Raw genomic sequence first — 16,876 nt, forward strand, 5'->3', positions numbered from 1 at the left:
CAACCAGCCGGGAGCTGCTGACAGCATCCTGACACCCCCTCATTAAAAATCTCTTTCCCACCGTAGATTTCGTTGAGTGGCTGCTGCAGCTGTGCATCTCCTCCTTGACGTCGGGCTCCAACTTCCAGAGGAGGAAAACCGCCCTTCTTCTCCTGGCGGCCATCATGGAGACCTGCACAGACACCTGGAGCCCGGAGAGAAAGAAGGGGCAGCCTCCTCGTATGTTGATGGGGAGCCTATGGGCTTGTGGACGTTTCTTGGTCTCCAGTTCCTATCAGACCCAACCAGCAGGGCCAAATGGTCCGGGATGATGTGAGCTGGAGTCCAATAGCATTTGGAGGACCTCAGGTTCTTCCTTTCTATTTTATGCTCTCCTACCTGTCCTGGCAGGGACGCAGGTGGTGCTGTGGGTTAAACCACAGAGCCTAGGACTTGCCGATCAGAAGGTAGGCGGTTCGAATCCCCATGACGGGGTGAGCTCCCGTTGCTCGGTCCCTGCTCCTGCCCACCTAGCAGTTCGAAAGCATGTCAAAGTGCAAGTAGATAAATAGGTGCCGCTCTGGTGGGAAGGTAAACGGTGTTTCCGTGCGCTGCTCTGGTTCGCCCTACCCTGCCCTGTTCTGGCATTCCATGTGGCAGGGCACTAATGCCTGGCGGAAGTTTCAGGACCACGGAGAGCTCCAAGCGAGCTGGAAACCAAACTGAGCCATTTCAATCATTTGTTCCCACTCCTCTGCCCCCTTTCTGGAAAACGTAGTTTCTTAAAGGTTTCTTTAGCCTGGTTATTTAATTTGATTTCATAAAAAATTATTCCGTGCAGATAAAGAAGAAGTACTTCCTCATGCAGTACAGTTAAAACTGTGGCATCCCCTCCCAAAGGAGTCAGTGGTGGCCGCAAACTTGGATGCCTTGAAAAAAAGAATTGGGCAAATTCCTGGGATAGCTCAGTCGGTAGGACATGAGACTCCAAATCTGAGGATTGTGGGTTGGAGCCTCACGTTTGGCAAAAGATTCCTGCATTTCAGGGGGCTGGACTAGATGACCCTTGTGGTCCCTTTCCAACTATGATTCTATTTTTTTTTTCTTTTTTCTTTTTTTTCTTTTTAAATGATATTTATTGAAAATTTTTAAAATTACAAAAGTGAACAAAGCAGAAAAAAGAAAGAAAAAACAAAGGGAAAAAAACCACATCAAACAATACAAATTCAAAAAACAAAAATACACCACAAACACTCAAAAACAAATCCATCATTCTCAAATCCTCAACTGTCATTTCCTTCTTTCTTTGACCTCCTCCTCCTCCCTTTTTTTTGTATCCTAGTTGTTAATTGTCGCAGCAAATCCTTTCCATATTTCATAATATTCTGTCATTACATTACCTTAATCTATTTTAATCTTATCTTACTATAAAGAACCTTAAAGCTTAAAACTTAAATCTTATTTTTACCAACTTCTCATAACCATAATATTCTTACATAATTCTTTAAACATTTTTGCTAAAGCCAAGTAATTTCGTTCCAACATTTTTCTAACATTCATCAATTTTATAAAACAATCCTAGTAGTAAAAAAAAAGAAATAAAAACAATCCAGTCTTCATCCAGCGTCCCTTCCTCCTGGTCCCGGGTTTTGTCAGTCCTTATTATCCCATCGATCTAGCGCATTAACCTGGTAACCTTGTATCCGAGGCCCTTAAGTCTCTTCCATGTCCCTTCCGCAGCTCTTCTTCATATTTATAACTGTATTTTCCTTTGTCTCCTGCTCCTTTCACTCGTGGGAACTCCAGCTTAACAATGTTTTTGACCCTTCTCGACAAATCAGCCCCTTTTCCATAGTCCACACTAAACTCCATGTGGTATTTAAGAACATGTTTCAAAATCCCTCCAAAATTAAGAGCCCCCACAACCCCAAATATCTCATGGCCTGTTGCCAGACTTGAAAGGTCCAAACATCCCTGCATGGGGGGTCTATCCAACCCCCCATTTCCAAACCAAACCAAACTTTATCTTTCCAAATCTGGCTTTTTCCAAGTTCATTTGTCAAGTCCAAAAGCTCATGTTCCTGCTGGGCCACAGCTCCCTTCATCTCTGGCGCCCAAGATTCAGCAACATCCTCTTCCCTCATCTGTTCTGTCAGGGCACACTCCTGATTTAATTCCTGGGTGGGCTCCGTATAATTTCCCACTGCCTGTTCAAAATTACTGATCGCATCAGTCATCAAGTCCATCTTCTCATGTAGCTGTTCCAGTAGGGCATTTGTTTTACAGAAAGCACGCAACAGAGCTTCTGAATACATTGTCCTGCAAGGTCAGAAGTCTATTCCCACGATTGTAATCTGTAACAGCTGCAAGCTCCCCGGAGTTGGTTACAGTTTCACAGTCTCCCTCTAGGGGGAAAACTTCTATTTGTTCTTTCTTTTAAAGACAAGTCTAACAACAAAGTTTCCTTTTTCAGATATTTTGTCAATATTTGTTCCTTTAAAATGCGAAGGGGAACAATGGAATCAATGTTTCTCTTCTTATAGCTATCTGTCAAAAACGTTTGTCTCTGGTCAATGAGCTTCAAAAAACGTCAGTCCTGACACCCCGCTCCAGGATCAGGACGGTGGAAAGTTACTTTACTTTACACTCACTTCTGCAGGTTTAAACAGTCCGAAAAAATCCCCCCTCTTCTCCTGCTTCCGAAGGGGGGTTCAACAATTTTAAATGATGAAAGTTAATCTTTTACAAGCGATTTTCTGAGCTCTAGTTTGCCATGTCTTTGCTTTAATCTATCTACAAAGAAACGGAAGGCTGACTTCCTGTTTAGACCTTTCCGTTTCAGTGCCAAATTGAGGTAAACTTTTAAGTCCAATTTTCCTTTCTGCTCGCAAGTCCTTATTTAAAGTCCAATTGTCCGAAATTTAAGTACTCACGGGTGATTATTTTAGAAGCCAAATTGTCCCAGGAAAAAGGCAGCGCTCTCCGGCAACGGCTGTGCGGCTTCGTTCCACGGAAGAAGCAGTTGACTCTCAGCACCGCGCCACTTCCCCCTCTTCGCTCCGGAGCCCGTTAGTGGGTTCTTTTGCGGGTTGGGGGGGCGCTAAAGGTGCCCGCCGAGTCCCATGGTCACAGGCTTCATCCGCCTGTGATTTCTGAAAGGGTCCCCGCTTCGCCGTAGCGGAAAAGACCCGTTTCGTGTGGAGCTAGTCCCTCCAGATCAGAGGGAGTCCGCCATTGCCGATGGCGCCACCCCGGAAGTCTTCTAACTATGATTCTATGATAATTTGTGGAGGAGAAGGCTATCAGTGATCATGATGGCTGTGTTTTACCTCCACTACCAGAGGCAGTAATGCTTTTGAACCCCAAGAAAGCAACCCCAAACAGTCTAGTCTTCCACCAGTTCTTTAGAGCATGCATTTGGGGGAAATACTTTGTTCCTGTTATAGTCCTTGAGGTTTCTCCTTGCTTTCTACCCCCACCCCCTGTACTGTGCAGGCAATATGGCTGCGCTACTGAGCTGGGCAAGAAGCAAAGGCTGCTGGGACTTTTTCTCGAGAAGCAATACACTGGCACTGCTGAGCTGCTTGCAGGACAGTACGAACGAGGTGCGTCGTCCACCCATCCTCCCGTGACTCCTGGGCATGTCTGTCTGTGAATGGCAAGAATTTACAAGTGGGGGTGGGGGGAGTCACCAGAGTAGCACTTAGAAGCACACTGGCACCACCAAGGTCGTGCCCCGAACACCCATACCCGCTCACTGGCCCCTTAATCATGAGGCAGTGAGAGTGGTACCGTCTCTTGCACAAAAAACACACAGAGCTGAAGGAGGAAGTTGGGAAAGTGATGCTCTGTCCTGCTTCCTCTTCCAACTCTATGTGTTTTTCAAGGCTCAGATTAGTTCTACCGGATCTGACTTTACTGATTAATGGCCAGGGGGGGTGGTCTGTGACACTTGCTCAAAAATCCAAATGTGCCCCCCATCCTAAAAAAAAAAGATATACGCTCAGCTTCAGAGTCTGGTGATTTTCCTTCGGCACAGTAGGAATTTTGGACCTAGCATCTTTCTTTGCGCATAGGCCAAGCCAGTGTGGTGTAGTGGTTAAGAGCGGTAGTCTCGTAATCTGGTGAACCAGGTTCGATTCCCCGCTCCTCCACATGCAGCTGCTGGGTGACCTTGGGCTAGTCACACTTCTTTGAAGTCTCTCAGCCCCACTCACCTCACAGAGTGTTTGTTGTGGGGGAGGAGAGGAAGGGAAAGGAGAATGTTAGCCGCTTTGAGACTCCTTAGGGTAGTGATAAAGCGGGATATCAAATCCAAACTCCTCTTCTTCTTCTGTTCTGAACATTGCCCATTGTCCTCGTTTGACTCTCTCTCCCCTCTTCCATGGCAGATCCGTGATCTGGCATCCGAGCTGCTTGTCCACTACTTCCCACCTGCTTTCCCAGAATGCATTGCTGTGGCTCTCTTCGAACGGGCACAGGAAGCCATCTGCAACCCCAGAGTCCCAGAGGCAGAAGCAGGAGCGGTGCTGATGAAAACCATCCTCCAGAAGTAGAATATTTGTTCTCTGAACCTTTTTTTTTTACGACCATTTGAGCCTTTTACAGAATTTAACCCTGTTTGGGGTTGGAAGTTTGGGAGGGCTATGAAGGAGTTTGGCTCAGGAGGGTGTGTTGGACTAGGGTTGGGCGATGTATCAATAATATCGTCCCAAACTGAAATCCATATCGTGATAATGGTTTCGTAATTTTTGACCTGGCAATATATCTTGAATCATGATATGTTTGTGCATGCCCACGCTATGCAAAAATCACAATGTGGGGGAAACCATGGAGCTAGCTGATTCCTGAGAGCCAGTGTGGTGTAGTGGTTAAGAGCGGTAGACTTGTATTCTGGGGAACCGGGTTCGCGACTCCGCTCCTCCACATGCAGCTGCTGGGTGACCTTGGGCCAGTCACACTTCTCTGAAGTCTCTCAGCCTCACTCACCTCACAGAGTGTTTGTTGTGGGGGAGGAAGGGAAAGGAGATTGTTAGCTGCTTTGAGACTCCTTCGGGTAGTGATAAAGCGGGATATCAAATCCAAACTCTCTTCTTCTCTTCTGTTAACTCTGCCGACTCTGCTCTCCCCTGCCTCATGCAGGGGGGCAACGAATCACAAGAGCAGGCGCTGGCAAAAATCACAACGCAGGAAAAACCATTGAGACAGCCAGTGCATCGCCCCATAGCTCCATCCCTATTTCAGACATTGTGATATATTGGTATATCACAATGTTTAGCATGCAGTGTTCAAAACCAAATACCGCCCAGCCCTAGTGAAGGCTAGAGAGGCCTGGAAGTTTGTTTCCCAGTCTATGGCTGCCCCATCCCGGTTTGGAGTTATGCTTTTGTTTGTTACTCAGCCTCTCCTTGTCCAGAATACAGACATACCTTGGAAGTCAAACGAAATCCGTTCCGGAAATCCGTTCGACTTCCGAAACATTAGGGAACCAAGGCGCAGCTTCCGATTGGCTGTAGGAATATCCTGCAGCCAATCAGAAGCTGCGGAAGCCCTGCTGGACGTTCGGCTTCCAAAAGAACATTCGATAACCGGAACAATCACTTCCAGTTTTCGATCGTTCAGGAGCCAAAATGTTCAGCTCCCAAGGCGGTTGAAAACCAAGGTACAACTGTACAGTGGTACCTCAGGTTAAGTACTTAATTCGTTCCGGAGGTCCGTACTTAACCTGAAACTGTTCTTAACCTGAAGCACCACTTTAGCTAATGGGGCCTCCTGCTGCTGCCGCGCCGCCGGAGCACCATTTCTGTTCTTATCCTGAAGCAAAGTTCTTAACCTGAAGCACTATTTCTGGGTTAGCAGAGTCTGTAACCTGAAGCGTATGTAACCTGAAGCGTATGTAACCTGAGGTACATACTTTAGATTTTGAAGGAACAGCTACTCCTTTCCCTCTTCTAACTACCTTCACTGTTTTTCCTCCACCAGAACAGACAGTCTTGCGTTGAAACGAATGTTGCCGGGGGCAAAGGAAGATCCGCCTGCGACATGTCTCTACCAGGCCTTCCTCAAGCATCTCCTTGGCGAGCTGAGGACACATTTCGCCAGGGCTGCCCACGACTTGTTACTGGCAGCGCACACCTCACCGATACATGGTCAGCGCCTTGGGGCTTGGGGGTTTGCTTGAAGCAAGGCAGGATTGCTTGGGAACTGAGAGAGAGAGGGAGGGAGGGGTTGCAGCAGGGCCTTCTCTGTGGTGGTTCCCTGTTTATGGAATGATCTCACCTGCGAACTGCGCTTGATCCCTCTCGTTATTATCCTTTAGAAGGGATTTCTTAAAACATCCCTTTTCACCCAGGCATTGGGTGGCTGAAACATACTCGGTTGCAGCCATGTAAATTTTACTCAGAGTAAAAAATGGACCTAAGTTATCCACGTTCATTTCAGTGAGTCTACTTTGAGTAAGGCTTGTGTTGGGTGCAACCCATTGTTTATGGCAATGTTGGAATGAGAAGTTGTCGTAATATTTGGCTTGCTTTTAAAATTAAAAAAACACCATTATTTTCATTGCTTTTTATGCGTTACTGTTACTACCAGTAATAACAATTTCCCCACTGGGCCACAAAGATCACTGAATAACCTTGGGCTAGTCATCTCTCATAGGCTACTCCTACCTCACAAGGCTGATGTGAAAATACTGTGGGAAAACTTTTGTGTACAAAATTTAAAACTTAAGGGGAAAGACCCCTATGGAGAGCAGACCCCCTCCTGGAACTCATGAGGGGCATGGAATATTAACTGATGGTTGTGGGGGGGACTCCTAGACCCCATTTGCACTAGACATTCAAAGCAGTGTTGCACCACGTTCACCAGTCATGGCTTCTTGCAAAGGATCCTGGGAAGTGTGGCTTGTTCAGAGTGCTGAGAGTTCTTTGGAGACCCCTCCTCCCCTCACAGAACTACATTTCCCAGAGTCCCCTGGGGAAGGAGGCAGATCTGTTAAGCCACTCTTCCCAGGATTCTCTGGGGCGAAGAAGCCATGACTGTTGAAAGTGGTATCATACTGCTTCAAATGTATGTTCGGACGTCGCCTTAACCAGCATGCTTTGTCCCAGCAGGGGTGATTTCTGCTCTGAGGCAGTGTCTGCTGGAGGTCCCAGAGGTGGCAACCTCAATGTTGAAACCAGAGCAGGCAGAGAGCTGGCAGCTTTTCCTTAGCAGTTTGGTGAACGCCGTGAGAGACGTCAGCAATTTGCTTTTGGGAGTGTTGCAGAGCAAGCGGCCCTCGAGCTTAGACCAGCAAGGTGAGACCAGGCCGGGATAGAAAGATGTGAAACAGCCGCCAACGCATTCAAATGTAAGCCTTTCTACGCAGGTCTTCAAAACAGTGTGCAGAGATCTTTATGTTCTCCATCCATCTGGATGGCCCACCCCTTTTTAAATCACCTGTTCCATTCCCTTCCTTCCTTGGTGCCAGTGTGGTGTAGTGGTTAGAGCAGGGGTTGGCAAGGTTTACAGGCCATGGGCCGGATCACTCCCACGGAGATCGTCCGTGGGCCAGACTGGCGCAGCGCGACGTCGGAAATCACATCTGCGCATGTCCGTGATGCTGGGAATTGCTTCTGTGCATGCCCAGATGCCCAAAATTGTGCCTGGCAGAAGTGATTGGAAGTGTCTGGACATGTGCAGACGTGATTTCCAGTATCTGTGCATGCGCAGACGCAATTTCCAGCACTCCTCAGCGAGTCCCCGCGCTGTGCCGCGCCGGTTTAGCGCAGCGTGCCAGGGACTAACCAAGTGGGTGGCTCAGTTCAGGAGCGGGTCATGGGCCGGTAAAACGGTCTTCGTGGGCCGCATCCAGCCCGTGGGCTGCACGTTGCCAACCCCTGGGTTAGAGTGTCAGACTAGGACCTAAATAAAAAAGAAGGAGAACCGTGTGTTCTCAGTCGGAACTCTTTAGGGAGAGGCGAGATACAAAGATAATTGATGAATCAATTTAAAAGACATTACCAGATGGTGGCATAACCATGGCTAGTAAGAACGTTGCCAGGGGAGTTGATTTGATGAGATAAGCATCTCAGTTAAACCCCCTTCACACACCCACACCCAGAACCACAGTCCTTATCTGGTTCAGCTCTCCTGCGCCAATGGATGCGTTAAATTTTTAAAAGGAGGACTTGCTCACAAATTTATTGACAGCTGCACAAATTATTATTATTATAGCCAGGAAATGGAAGGGGCAGGTAGAATATAAAATGGAAGAATGGTATAAAGAGGGGTGAGATATATCTGTTAATGATAAATTAACATGTGCCATTAAGGTAAGACAGGGAATATGCAGTAGAAATGATTCTGAGGAGATATGGAAGGTGTTGTGGAATTTGTACTGTTAAAACGGAAAGGGGGTCAAACCTGTTAGGATATTTCCGTTCCACCTTAAAAGGGAGCAGGCTGTGAGTCACAGAGTCTGCGTATTTCCTGTTCACAGGATGTTTATGTTTTCTGTTGCTTTCGTTTTCTCTCTGTGTCGTAGACACTAAAGCAGGCAGTCATGTTTTTCTGTGTTCTGATCAACGCTGAATAAACTTGTAAATAATGCTCTCCTGAGTGCGACTTTGGCTGTGCATTATCTGCTGATAGAGTGTGCATGAGCTCTGGAATGTGGCAAGATATTTTCTAGAAACTCATGTCGCTAATTGCTGATACTGCGTGCCTACGGGAGGTCGATGGATCGTCCGGCAGACGGCTTGGGGGCCATGATGGACTTTATCTCCCTGGCAGTATCCCAACAAAACCATCGCCAGAGGTGTTGATATTTTGGGATGTTGGATAGTTACAATGGAATGGTCTCGGTGGTGGGGTGCACATTTTTATTCTTATTTATTTACGATTATTACTTTGTCATAAATAAATCGGGTTTCTACTGTGTTTTAAATGTATAACTTGGCTGCTGTTTCTCCATATTCTTAGCACAACTTCCTAACCCCTTCTTGGTTTTATTGCAGCTGCAGCGCCTTCATTTGCAGACATGGGGAATGCGATCAGTTTCCTTATCCATGTGGGGAAGGATCCTGGGCTCCCTAATGAGGACGATTCAGTTCTACTCTCGGAGGAGCACAGTCTGATCCTGACCTGTTGCTGGGTCTCTGTGAAAGTGAGCAGTTTTGAGAGTGTTTCAGGTTTTTAAACATGGCAGGGGCTGGGGGGTGGGGAGTTGGGTTAAATTCGTAGCTGATGGTAGGCACCTCCAACATCAGTTGACTGAGCTGGCTCGACAGCTGGAAATGTTCTGTTTCTCAGGGAACTAAACCGTTTGCAGGCCGGTTTCTGTGAGGGAAAGGGACATGGTCAGTTTGGCTGGGGTCGAAACCACAGAGAGAAACGAGCCAGGGAGAGGTCCCAGTATGTTGTGAAGTTAAGCAACAAGGAGCCAAGAGGCTGGAGAGCCGATAGCACCATGGAGAGTAACAAACTGACTCAAAAAAGAAATCTAAAGAAAGGGGGAGGCGAATAAGGCTTAAGGAATAGGACAGAGAGGAGCGAAACTGTAGCATAGTGAAGCTAATGGAAACTAGGCTTTGAAGGAACTTCACAGCACTTTAAATGAGGAGGGGGTGTTTCCTACAGGGGTGGGAGACAGGTGAGGGGAGAGACTCCATCAGGCAAGGCCTCTTTCCACCTGCCTTGCCCCACCCTCTGGTTTCTGCTTCTCAATTTGTAGTGTATTATTTTATGTACTGTGGCTTGCCGTTGTTTTATTGATTATACAGTGGTACCTCGGGTTGTGAACGGTATCCGTTCCGGAGGCCCGTTCGCAACATGAAAAGAGCACAACTCGCAGCGGCGCGTCTGCGCACGCACGGGTTGTGATTCGCCACTTCGGTGCACGCGTGGGTTGTGATTCGCCACTTCTGCACATGCGCGTGACGTCATTTTGCACTTCTGTGCATGCGCGAGCGGCAAAACCCGGAAGTAACCCTTTCCGGTACTTCCGGGTTGCCACGGGACATAACCTGAAAGAATGTAACATGAAGCAAACGTAACATGAGGTATGACTGTAGTTTAGAAATTATTTATTGTAACTGCTGAGTGGATTTCCGTTTAACTTTTATATGTTATTATTATTATTTAATACTATTCTAATTATTGTTGAATGTTACTTTATTGATATGTTACCTATTTTAAAGTTACGTTTTATTATCACATTTTTGTATTGCATTAGATTGTTATAAGATGTACATTTTTTGTTTCTTCAACTTGTAAACTGCCTTGAGTATTGTAAGATAGAAAGACGGTATACAAATTGAAAATGAGGAGGAGGAGTATTAGGGAGGTTGATCAGGGGGCTGAAAAAAGTAGGACGAAGCAGAGGACCAGCTGAAAAGGACCATACAGTGGTACTTCGGGTTACATACGCTCAGATTACATACGCTTCAGGTTACAGACTTCACTAACCCAGAAATAGTGCTTCAGGTTAAAAACTTTGCTTCAGGATGAGAACAGAAATCGTGCTCTGGCGGCACGGCAGCAGCAGGAGGCCCCATTAGCTAAAATGGTTCTTCAGGTTAAGAACAGTTTCAGGTTAAGTACGGACCTCTGGAACGAATTAAGTACTTAACCTGAGGTACCGCTGTATAGGACCATAAAGCTTAACACCGCCACCCAAATTGTGAAGGTACAGTGGTGCCTCGCAAGACGAAATTAATCCGTTCCGCGAGTCTCTTCGTCTTGCGGTTTTTTCGTCTTGCGAAGCACGGCTATTAGCGGCTTAGTGGCTTTAAGAAAAAGGAAACAAACTTGCAAGAACTCGCAAGACATTTCGTCTTGCGAAGCAAGCCCATAGGGAAATTTGTCTTGCGGAACGACTCAAAAAACGGAAAACTCTTTCGTCTTGCGCGTTTTTCGTCTTGCGAGGCATTCGTCTTGCGAGGTACCACTGTATCATGGCACTCTCTGGGGAATTAGATGCACTGGACTCATCCACAACACAAGAGAAGAGAGGGCTCCCTTATTCATCAGACTTCTCCCCTCCCAATCTCACAAATTCTATTCTTTTTAACTACCAAGGAAATCGGGCTGCTTTTGGGAGGCCTAGCAGAGAAGATTCTGCCCCTGGCGCCCCTGGCAGGCTGTCTCCTGCCGCTCCAGGTTGTAAAGATGGCTGCTGAGGCGTTTCAGGAAATCTTGCTGACGTGCCGCCATTGGGTAAGGCTGTCTTCCTGCTGGTACAGCTGAAGTCTAAACGGGCTCTTCAAAGCCTTGCTTAGATTCGTGTTTTGTACTTTTACAAGTGTCTTATAGCAGCAGCAGAGCACACAGCAGCAGTTGCTGGTAGCTGCCATTTTGTTTCACCCCAGAATGCCTCAATTCGGTGTAATTCGGGGGGGGGGTGTGGAGAGGTGGATACAGCCAAAAATAGGGGCTGCCGTGCTTATTGTGCTGTCTGCCATTGTGCCCCTCAATATACTCCCTGGTCACATCCTTTATGAATACAAATGGCTTCCCCCAAAGAATTCTGGGAACTTTGTTAAGGGTTCGGGGGGGGGACCATAGCTCTGTGATGGGCGAGCGACACATTTCCCACGAGTCTTTGGAGGAAGCCAGTTACGTTAAATGTATGATGTATACTGTGACCCTTAATTAACAAGGCTGGTTTGGGGCATTGGGGGGAAAGCAAAATGGTGGTCGCTAACAACGGCTGTTCATGTCAGCTCTGGCTTCTGCTGGAGGCAGCTGGCATTTCAGGAGGCCTGTTAGATCCTTGCACCAAAAAAGATAAATCAGTTGTAGCATACTCATTGCTGTACACCACCCTGATGTTCCTGGGAGTTGTAGTTTGTTAAGGGTGCTGAGCGTTGTTAGGAGATCCCTAACAGAGTCGCAATTCCCAGAGTTCCCTGTGATGAAGCATGGATTGTTAAACCACTCTGGGCAGTATAGTTCTGATAGGGGAATAGGACCCTCTTAACAACTCTCAGCACCCTTAACAAACTATAACTCCCAGGATTCTTTGGAGGAAGCCGTGACTGTTTAAAGTGGTATCATATTGCTTTAATATATGATGTAGATGTGGCCTTATTTTGTCCCCTCTCCTTCCCATCTTTTTATCCTCTCACTTTCCACGTGTCTCGGTATTGCCTGGATTTTTAAGGTTGTCCGTTGGCAGCCTTCTACTGACCAGTAAGGTAGCTGACTCGTTCGTTTTGTTTTCTCTAGGGAGCAGTGGAAGGCTGCAGCCTGGGATTCACGAAATTCTGTGCCACTTTGCTAAACAGCCCAGACCCAGAGCTCCAAGGTATACCAAGGAAAGCGCTGGAGCAGGTACCTTGGCAGTTAAACATCCCATCTAGGTTAAAAACATAGGAAGTTGCTTTATACTGAGTCAGACCACTGGTCCACCCTGTGCAGTATTGTATGCACTGACTGGCAGTACAGTGGTGCCTCGCAAGACGAAAAGAATTCGTTCCGCGAGTCTTTTCGTCTTGCGATGTTTTTCGTCTTGCGAAGCACGGTCCGTCGCAACTGCGCCTCTTCAAGCGGCTTTAAAAAAAAAGCGCAAGACATTTCCGTCTTGCGAAGCAAGCCCATAGGGAAATTCGTCTAGCGAAGCAACTCAAAAAACGAAAAACTCTTTCGTCTAGCGAGTTTTTCGTCTTGCGGGGCATTCGTCTTGCGGGGCACCACTGTAGCTCCATAATAATATTAATAGTAATAAAAATTTATTACTTTTACCCCGCCCATCTGGCCAGGCCTCCCCAGCCACTCTGGGTGGCTCCCAGCAGAATATTAAAAACACAAGAAAACATCAAACATTAAAAATTTCCCTAAACAGGGCTGCCTTCAGATATCTTCTAAAAGTCAGATAGTTGTTTATTTCCTTAACATCTGATGGGAGGGCGTTCCACAGGGAGGGAGCCACCACTGAGAAGGTCCTCTGCCAGGTTCCCTCTAACTTCACTTCTAGGGAACTGCCAGAAGGCCATCGGAGCTGGACCTCAGTGTCCGGCCTGAACGATAAGGTGAAGACGCTCCTTCAGGAATAGTGGGCCAAGGCCGTTTAGGGCTTGAAAGGTCAGCACCAACACTTTGAATTGTGCTCGGAAACGTACTGGGAGCCAATGAAGATCTTTCAGGACCAGTGTTATATGGTCTCGGCGGCTGCTCCCAGTCACCAGTCTAGGTGCTGCATTCTGGATTAATTGTAGTTTCCAGGTCGCCTTCAAAGGTAGCCCCACGTAGAGCGCATTGCAGTAGTCCAAGCGGGAGATAACCAGAGCATGCACCACTCTGGCAAGACATTCTGCTTGCAGGTAGGGTCTCAGCCTGCATACCAGGTGGAGCTGGTAAACAGCAGCCCTGGACACAGAATTACGATAAGAGTAGTTCCAACAGTGGAATGGTCTCCCTCAGGAGGTGGTGGACTCTCCTTCCTTGGAGGCTTCTAAGTAGAGGTTGGATGGCCGTCTGTCATGGATGCTTAGCCTGATATGACCTGCATTGCAGGGGGTTGGACTAGATGACCCATGGGGTCCCTTCCAACTCTACAATTCTGTGATTCTATCCCTGAACTACCTCCACATTCAGAGGCAGCAGTGCTGCTGAGTACCAGTTTGCTGGGAATCACAGGAGAGGACAGTGCTGTGGTGCTCAGGTCTTCTGGGCTTCCCTGACAACATCAGGCACATCACGGCCTGGTTTTGGGTCATTTAACCACTTGTCAACTGGGTTGGGGGGGCTTCTGTTTCTTTCCAGGGTTTGGCTTTGTTAAGCAGCCCCAGGAACTGCTCCATCACCCGCAGGGCAGCTGGCTTCCCCATGCTCTTCCTGTGCATCGTGGTTGGGGAAGACCCCTCCAAGACGCGTCCTCTCCTGGCGAACTGCGTTCAGAGGCTGCTGGCTTTAGCTGGCGAGCCTCTCCCCGGAGATTGGGACCAGACGGTGGACTTGCCTCAGGTAAAAGAGAACAAGTAATGGAAGGTCAAAGAATGGCGGGCAGGTTTTTGGCAGGGCAGAATCTGTTCATTGATTTCATCACTAGCCAGGAACCTGGAAGGGTCAGTTCCAAGTAAACAGAAAATGGTTTGGCCTTTTTACAGCATCAGTCAAAGAGGGGTTAGATGGAGTAATAAAAATTGAAATGTGGATCCCAGTAGTGGAGTAATTTGTTTTGATTTATAGGTCACAAAGAACACCATAAAAGAAAAATTAGTAGATTGAAAACAGTGGTACCTCGGTTGTTGAATGTAATCCGTTCCGGAAGACCGTTCGACTTCCGAAATGTTTGACAAATGAGGCACAGTGGGCAGTCGGCAAAATCCATTGAGAAAATGGAGAAACGCACCTCAGAAGCCGCTTGACCTTCCAAGGCGTGTTCAAAAACAGAAGCATTCACTTCCGATTTCTGGCGTTCGAAAACTGAAACTTTCGGCTTCTGAAGCATTTGACAACCGAGGTACCACTGTACTATGTTGAACAGAAGATTTGTAAAATATATTGTGTTTTAAATATCCTGAGTCCTGAGGTGCTGTTCACGGATGGGAGGAAAGTAATTTGTGTCTGAATATAAAAGGTCCAGTCGTGACCGACTCTGTGGTTGCGGTGCTCATCTCGCTTTATTGGCCGAGGGAGCCGGCGTACAGCTTCCGGGTCATGTGGCCAGCATGACTAAGCCGCTTATGGCGAACCAGAGCAGCGCACGGAAACGCCGTTTACCTTCCCGCCGGAGCAGTACCTATTTATCTACTTGCACTTTGAGGTGCTTTTGAACTGCTAGGTTGGCAGGAGCAGGGGCCGAATCACCCCGTCATGGGATTCGAACCGCTGACCTTCTGATCGGCAAGTCCTAGGCTCTGTGGTTTAACCCACAGCGCCACCTGCATCCCGTCTGTATATATATTTATACCCTAATTGACATTGCTTTCGGTCTTGAACATTAAAAAACAAAATGAAGCGCAGGAGATTATATGCATAGATGCTGAGCGAATAATAAAACCCGCGCCAGTTTTCTTTTTAAGGTGAGGGAGCCGAACGCCCAACACCCAGAAAAGTAATTTTAAAAATATGTTTCTTTTGTAGCCCCAGAAGGGGTCCTGGGCCCGATTCACTTAGGAAGGATATTTGTAGCTGCTGGTGTGGTGGAACAGAGCAGCACTCCTAACATGGCACCACTGCAGCTTCCCTGGATGTTAAGCTGCAAAACAACCTCTCTTCCTTTTTCCTGCACAGGTTTCGGCTCTCCACGTTCTGCAGACCCTGGTCCGTGGCTCCGGTCTTGGCACAGCCCTGAACCAGTACGTTACGTCCATGGTGGTGTTATTTCTCGAGGCGCTCCGCTCCCCCAGCTGGGCCATGAGAAACGCAGCCATCCAGCTCTTTGGTAGGCAGTTCTCTTCCCATTACCCCAGGGGTGAGAGCTCCGTAGGACCCTCGTACCTACGGGACCGCCTCTCCTGGTATGTTCCACAGAGGAACTTACGGTCTTCAAACAAAAACATCCTGAAGGTCCCAGGCCACAGAGAGGTTAGGCTGGCCTCAACCAGAGCCAGGGCTTTTTCGGCTGTGGCTCCAATCTGGTGGAACGCCCTGTCACAAGAGATTAGGGCCCTGAGGGACTTGACATCTTTCCGCAGGGCCTGCAAGACAGAGCTGTTCCACCGGGCCTTTGGTCAGGGCACAGCCTAACTCCCTCCTTTGGCAATCTTCACAGAACTTTAGCCCAATGGTTGCCATTAATTTGAGTTGAACTAATTTTATAATGAAATGATTTTAGAATGTTGTACTATTTTATTGTTGTTAGCCGCCCTGAGCCCGGCTTCGGCTGGGGAGGGCGGGATATAAATAAAAAAAAAATTTATTATTATTATTAGTGGCTGCGCTGTCAGCCTCCCAAGGCCCACAGCCCCACTCAGCTGTGAAGCTTCCTCGTTGATGACCTTGGGCCAGCCCATTGCCTCCCAGCCTGCTCTACCTTGCAAGGTTGTTGTTTGAATTAAATACGGAGGGGTGAGTGGGGAACCACATACACCACCTCAAGCTCCTTGAAGGAAAGAGGGAGTGCAAATGCAATTTAAAAAATAAATGAAATACGTCAGGACCACATTTCTTCTGCACATACTCATAGCCAAAGATAGGATAGGTAGACAGGCTGCAGGCCTTTCCATCAGGTCAAATGGGGCACTGCCCCACTGACCTGCCTTTTTTAAAAAAATATTACTGTTATTGATACTTATTCAATGATATGCAAAAATACATACCCATTGCAAATATATATAATATACTGAGATAAAACAGCTACTTAGTCTAAAAGAGAAAAAGTCAGAAGACAAGGCAAGGAGAGGAGAAATCTAAAGGAAGTGAGAGAAAAGGAAAAGAAAGAGAAACTAAAGACGGATAAAGGAGAAGAAAATAAAAGGACCTTTAGCTCTCTGTCCTATGATATTCATTCCTTAAGATATAACCATTCCATCTTCTGTAAACCATTATTTTTTTCCATCTCCAAATCTGAATATTACAAGTTCGCTTTCTCCTTCACGCAAAAAGTCGGTAAGGACTTTCCAAGCCTTAACAAATGATCAGTAATGATTTGCCTCTGATTAAACATGTTCACTTTGCCACCTCAGCCAAGCACAATAGTTTTATCAGCCTCTATAGTGGGTACAGCTCTGTCTTTCCATCTTCGTGCATATAGCAATCTCGCCTCTGTAATCATATATTGAAGTAATCTTCCATAATCCTTTTCCAGTTGTCTGCCCTAAAAAAAAAAAGAGTTCTGGCTTCAGCTGAACATTAACCTTTAAAATCTGCTGTATCAATGTACATATTTGCATCCATTTTTTTTTAGTCGTTTTACATGTTACCTGTCCTGAGTCTTCGAATCACACCTATCTTCTTACTTCCAACCGGT

The 16,876-nt window shown here is 47.0% G+C and overlaps 1 protein-coding gene across 3 annotated transcripts in view; it reads left to right on the forward strand.

The window, feature by feature from the left end:
• The window catches only part of LOC308465262 (tRNA (32-2'-O)-methyltransferase regulator THADA-like), a 59,701-nt gene that overhangs the window by 26,487 nt on the left and 16,338 nt on the right, over window positions 1–16,876 (forward strand). For all 3 annotated transcript variants that reach the window (XR_013980389.1, XM_080985018.1, XM_080985019.1), the window contains exons 13-22: window positions 67–219; window positions 3,475–3,584; window positions 4,371–4,531; window positions 5,962–6,128; window positions 7,092–7,277; window positions 8,979–9,127; window positions 11,041–11,178; window positions 12,190–12,294; window positions 13,726–13,926; window positions 15,199–15,349. Coding sequence is in view for 2 of the 3 variants with exons in the window: in XM_080985018.1 (XP_080841144.1) it covers window positions 67–219; window positions 3,475–3,584; window positions 4,371–4,531; window positions 5,962–6,128; window positions 7,092–7,277; window positions 8,979–9,127; window positions 11,041–11,178; window positions 12,190–12,294; window positions 13,726–13,926; window positions 15,199–15,349 (1,521 nt within the window). In the remaining variant the exon portion in view is untranslated. The remainder of the gene's footprint in view (window positions 1–66; window positions 220–3,474; window positions 3,585–4,370; window positions 4,532–5,961; window positions 6,129–7,091; window positions 7,278–8,978; window positions 9,128–11,040; window positions 11,179–12,189; window positions 12,295–13,725; window positions 13,927–15,198; window positions 15,350–16,876) is intronic.

Source organism: Podarcis pityusensis (assembly GCF_964106645.2).
Source record: "Podarcis pityusensis genome assembly, chromosome: 16".
In the NCBI taxonomy this organism is placed as follows: Eukaryota; Metazoa; Chordata; class Lepidosauria; order Squamata; family Lacertidae; genus Podarcis; species Podarcis pityusensis.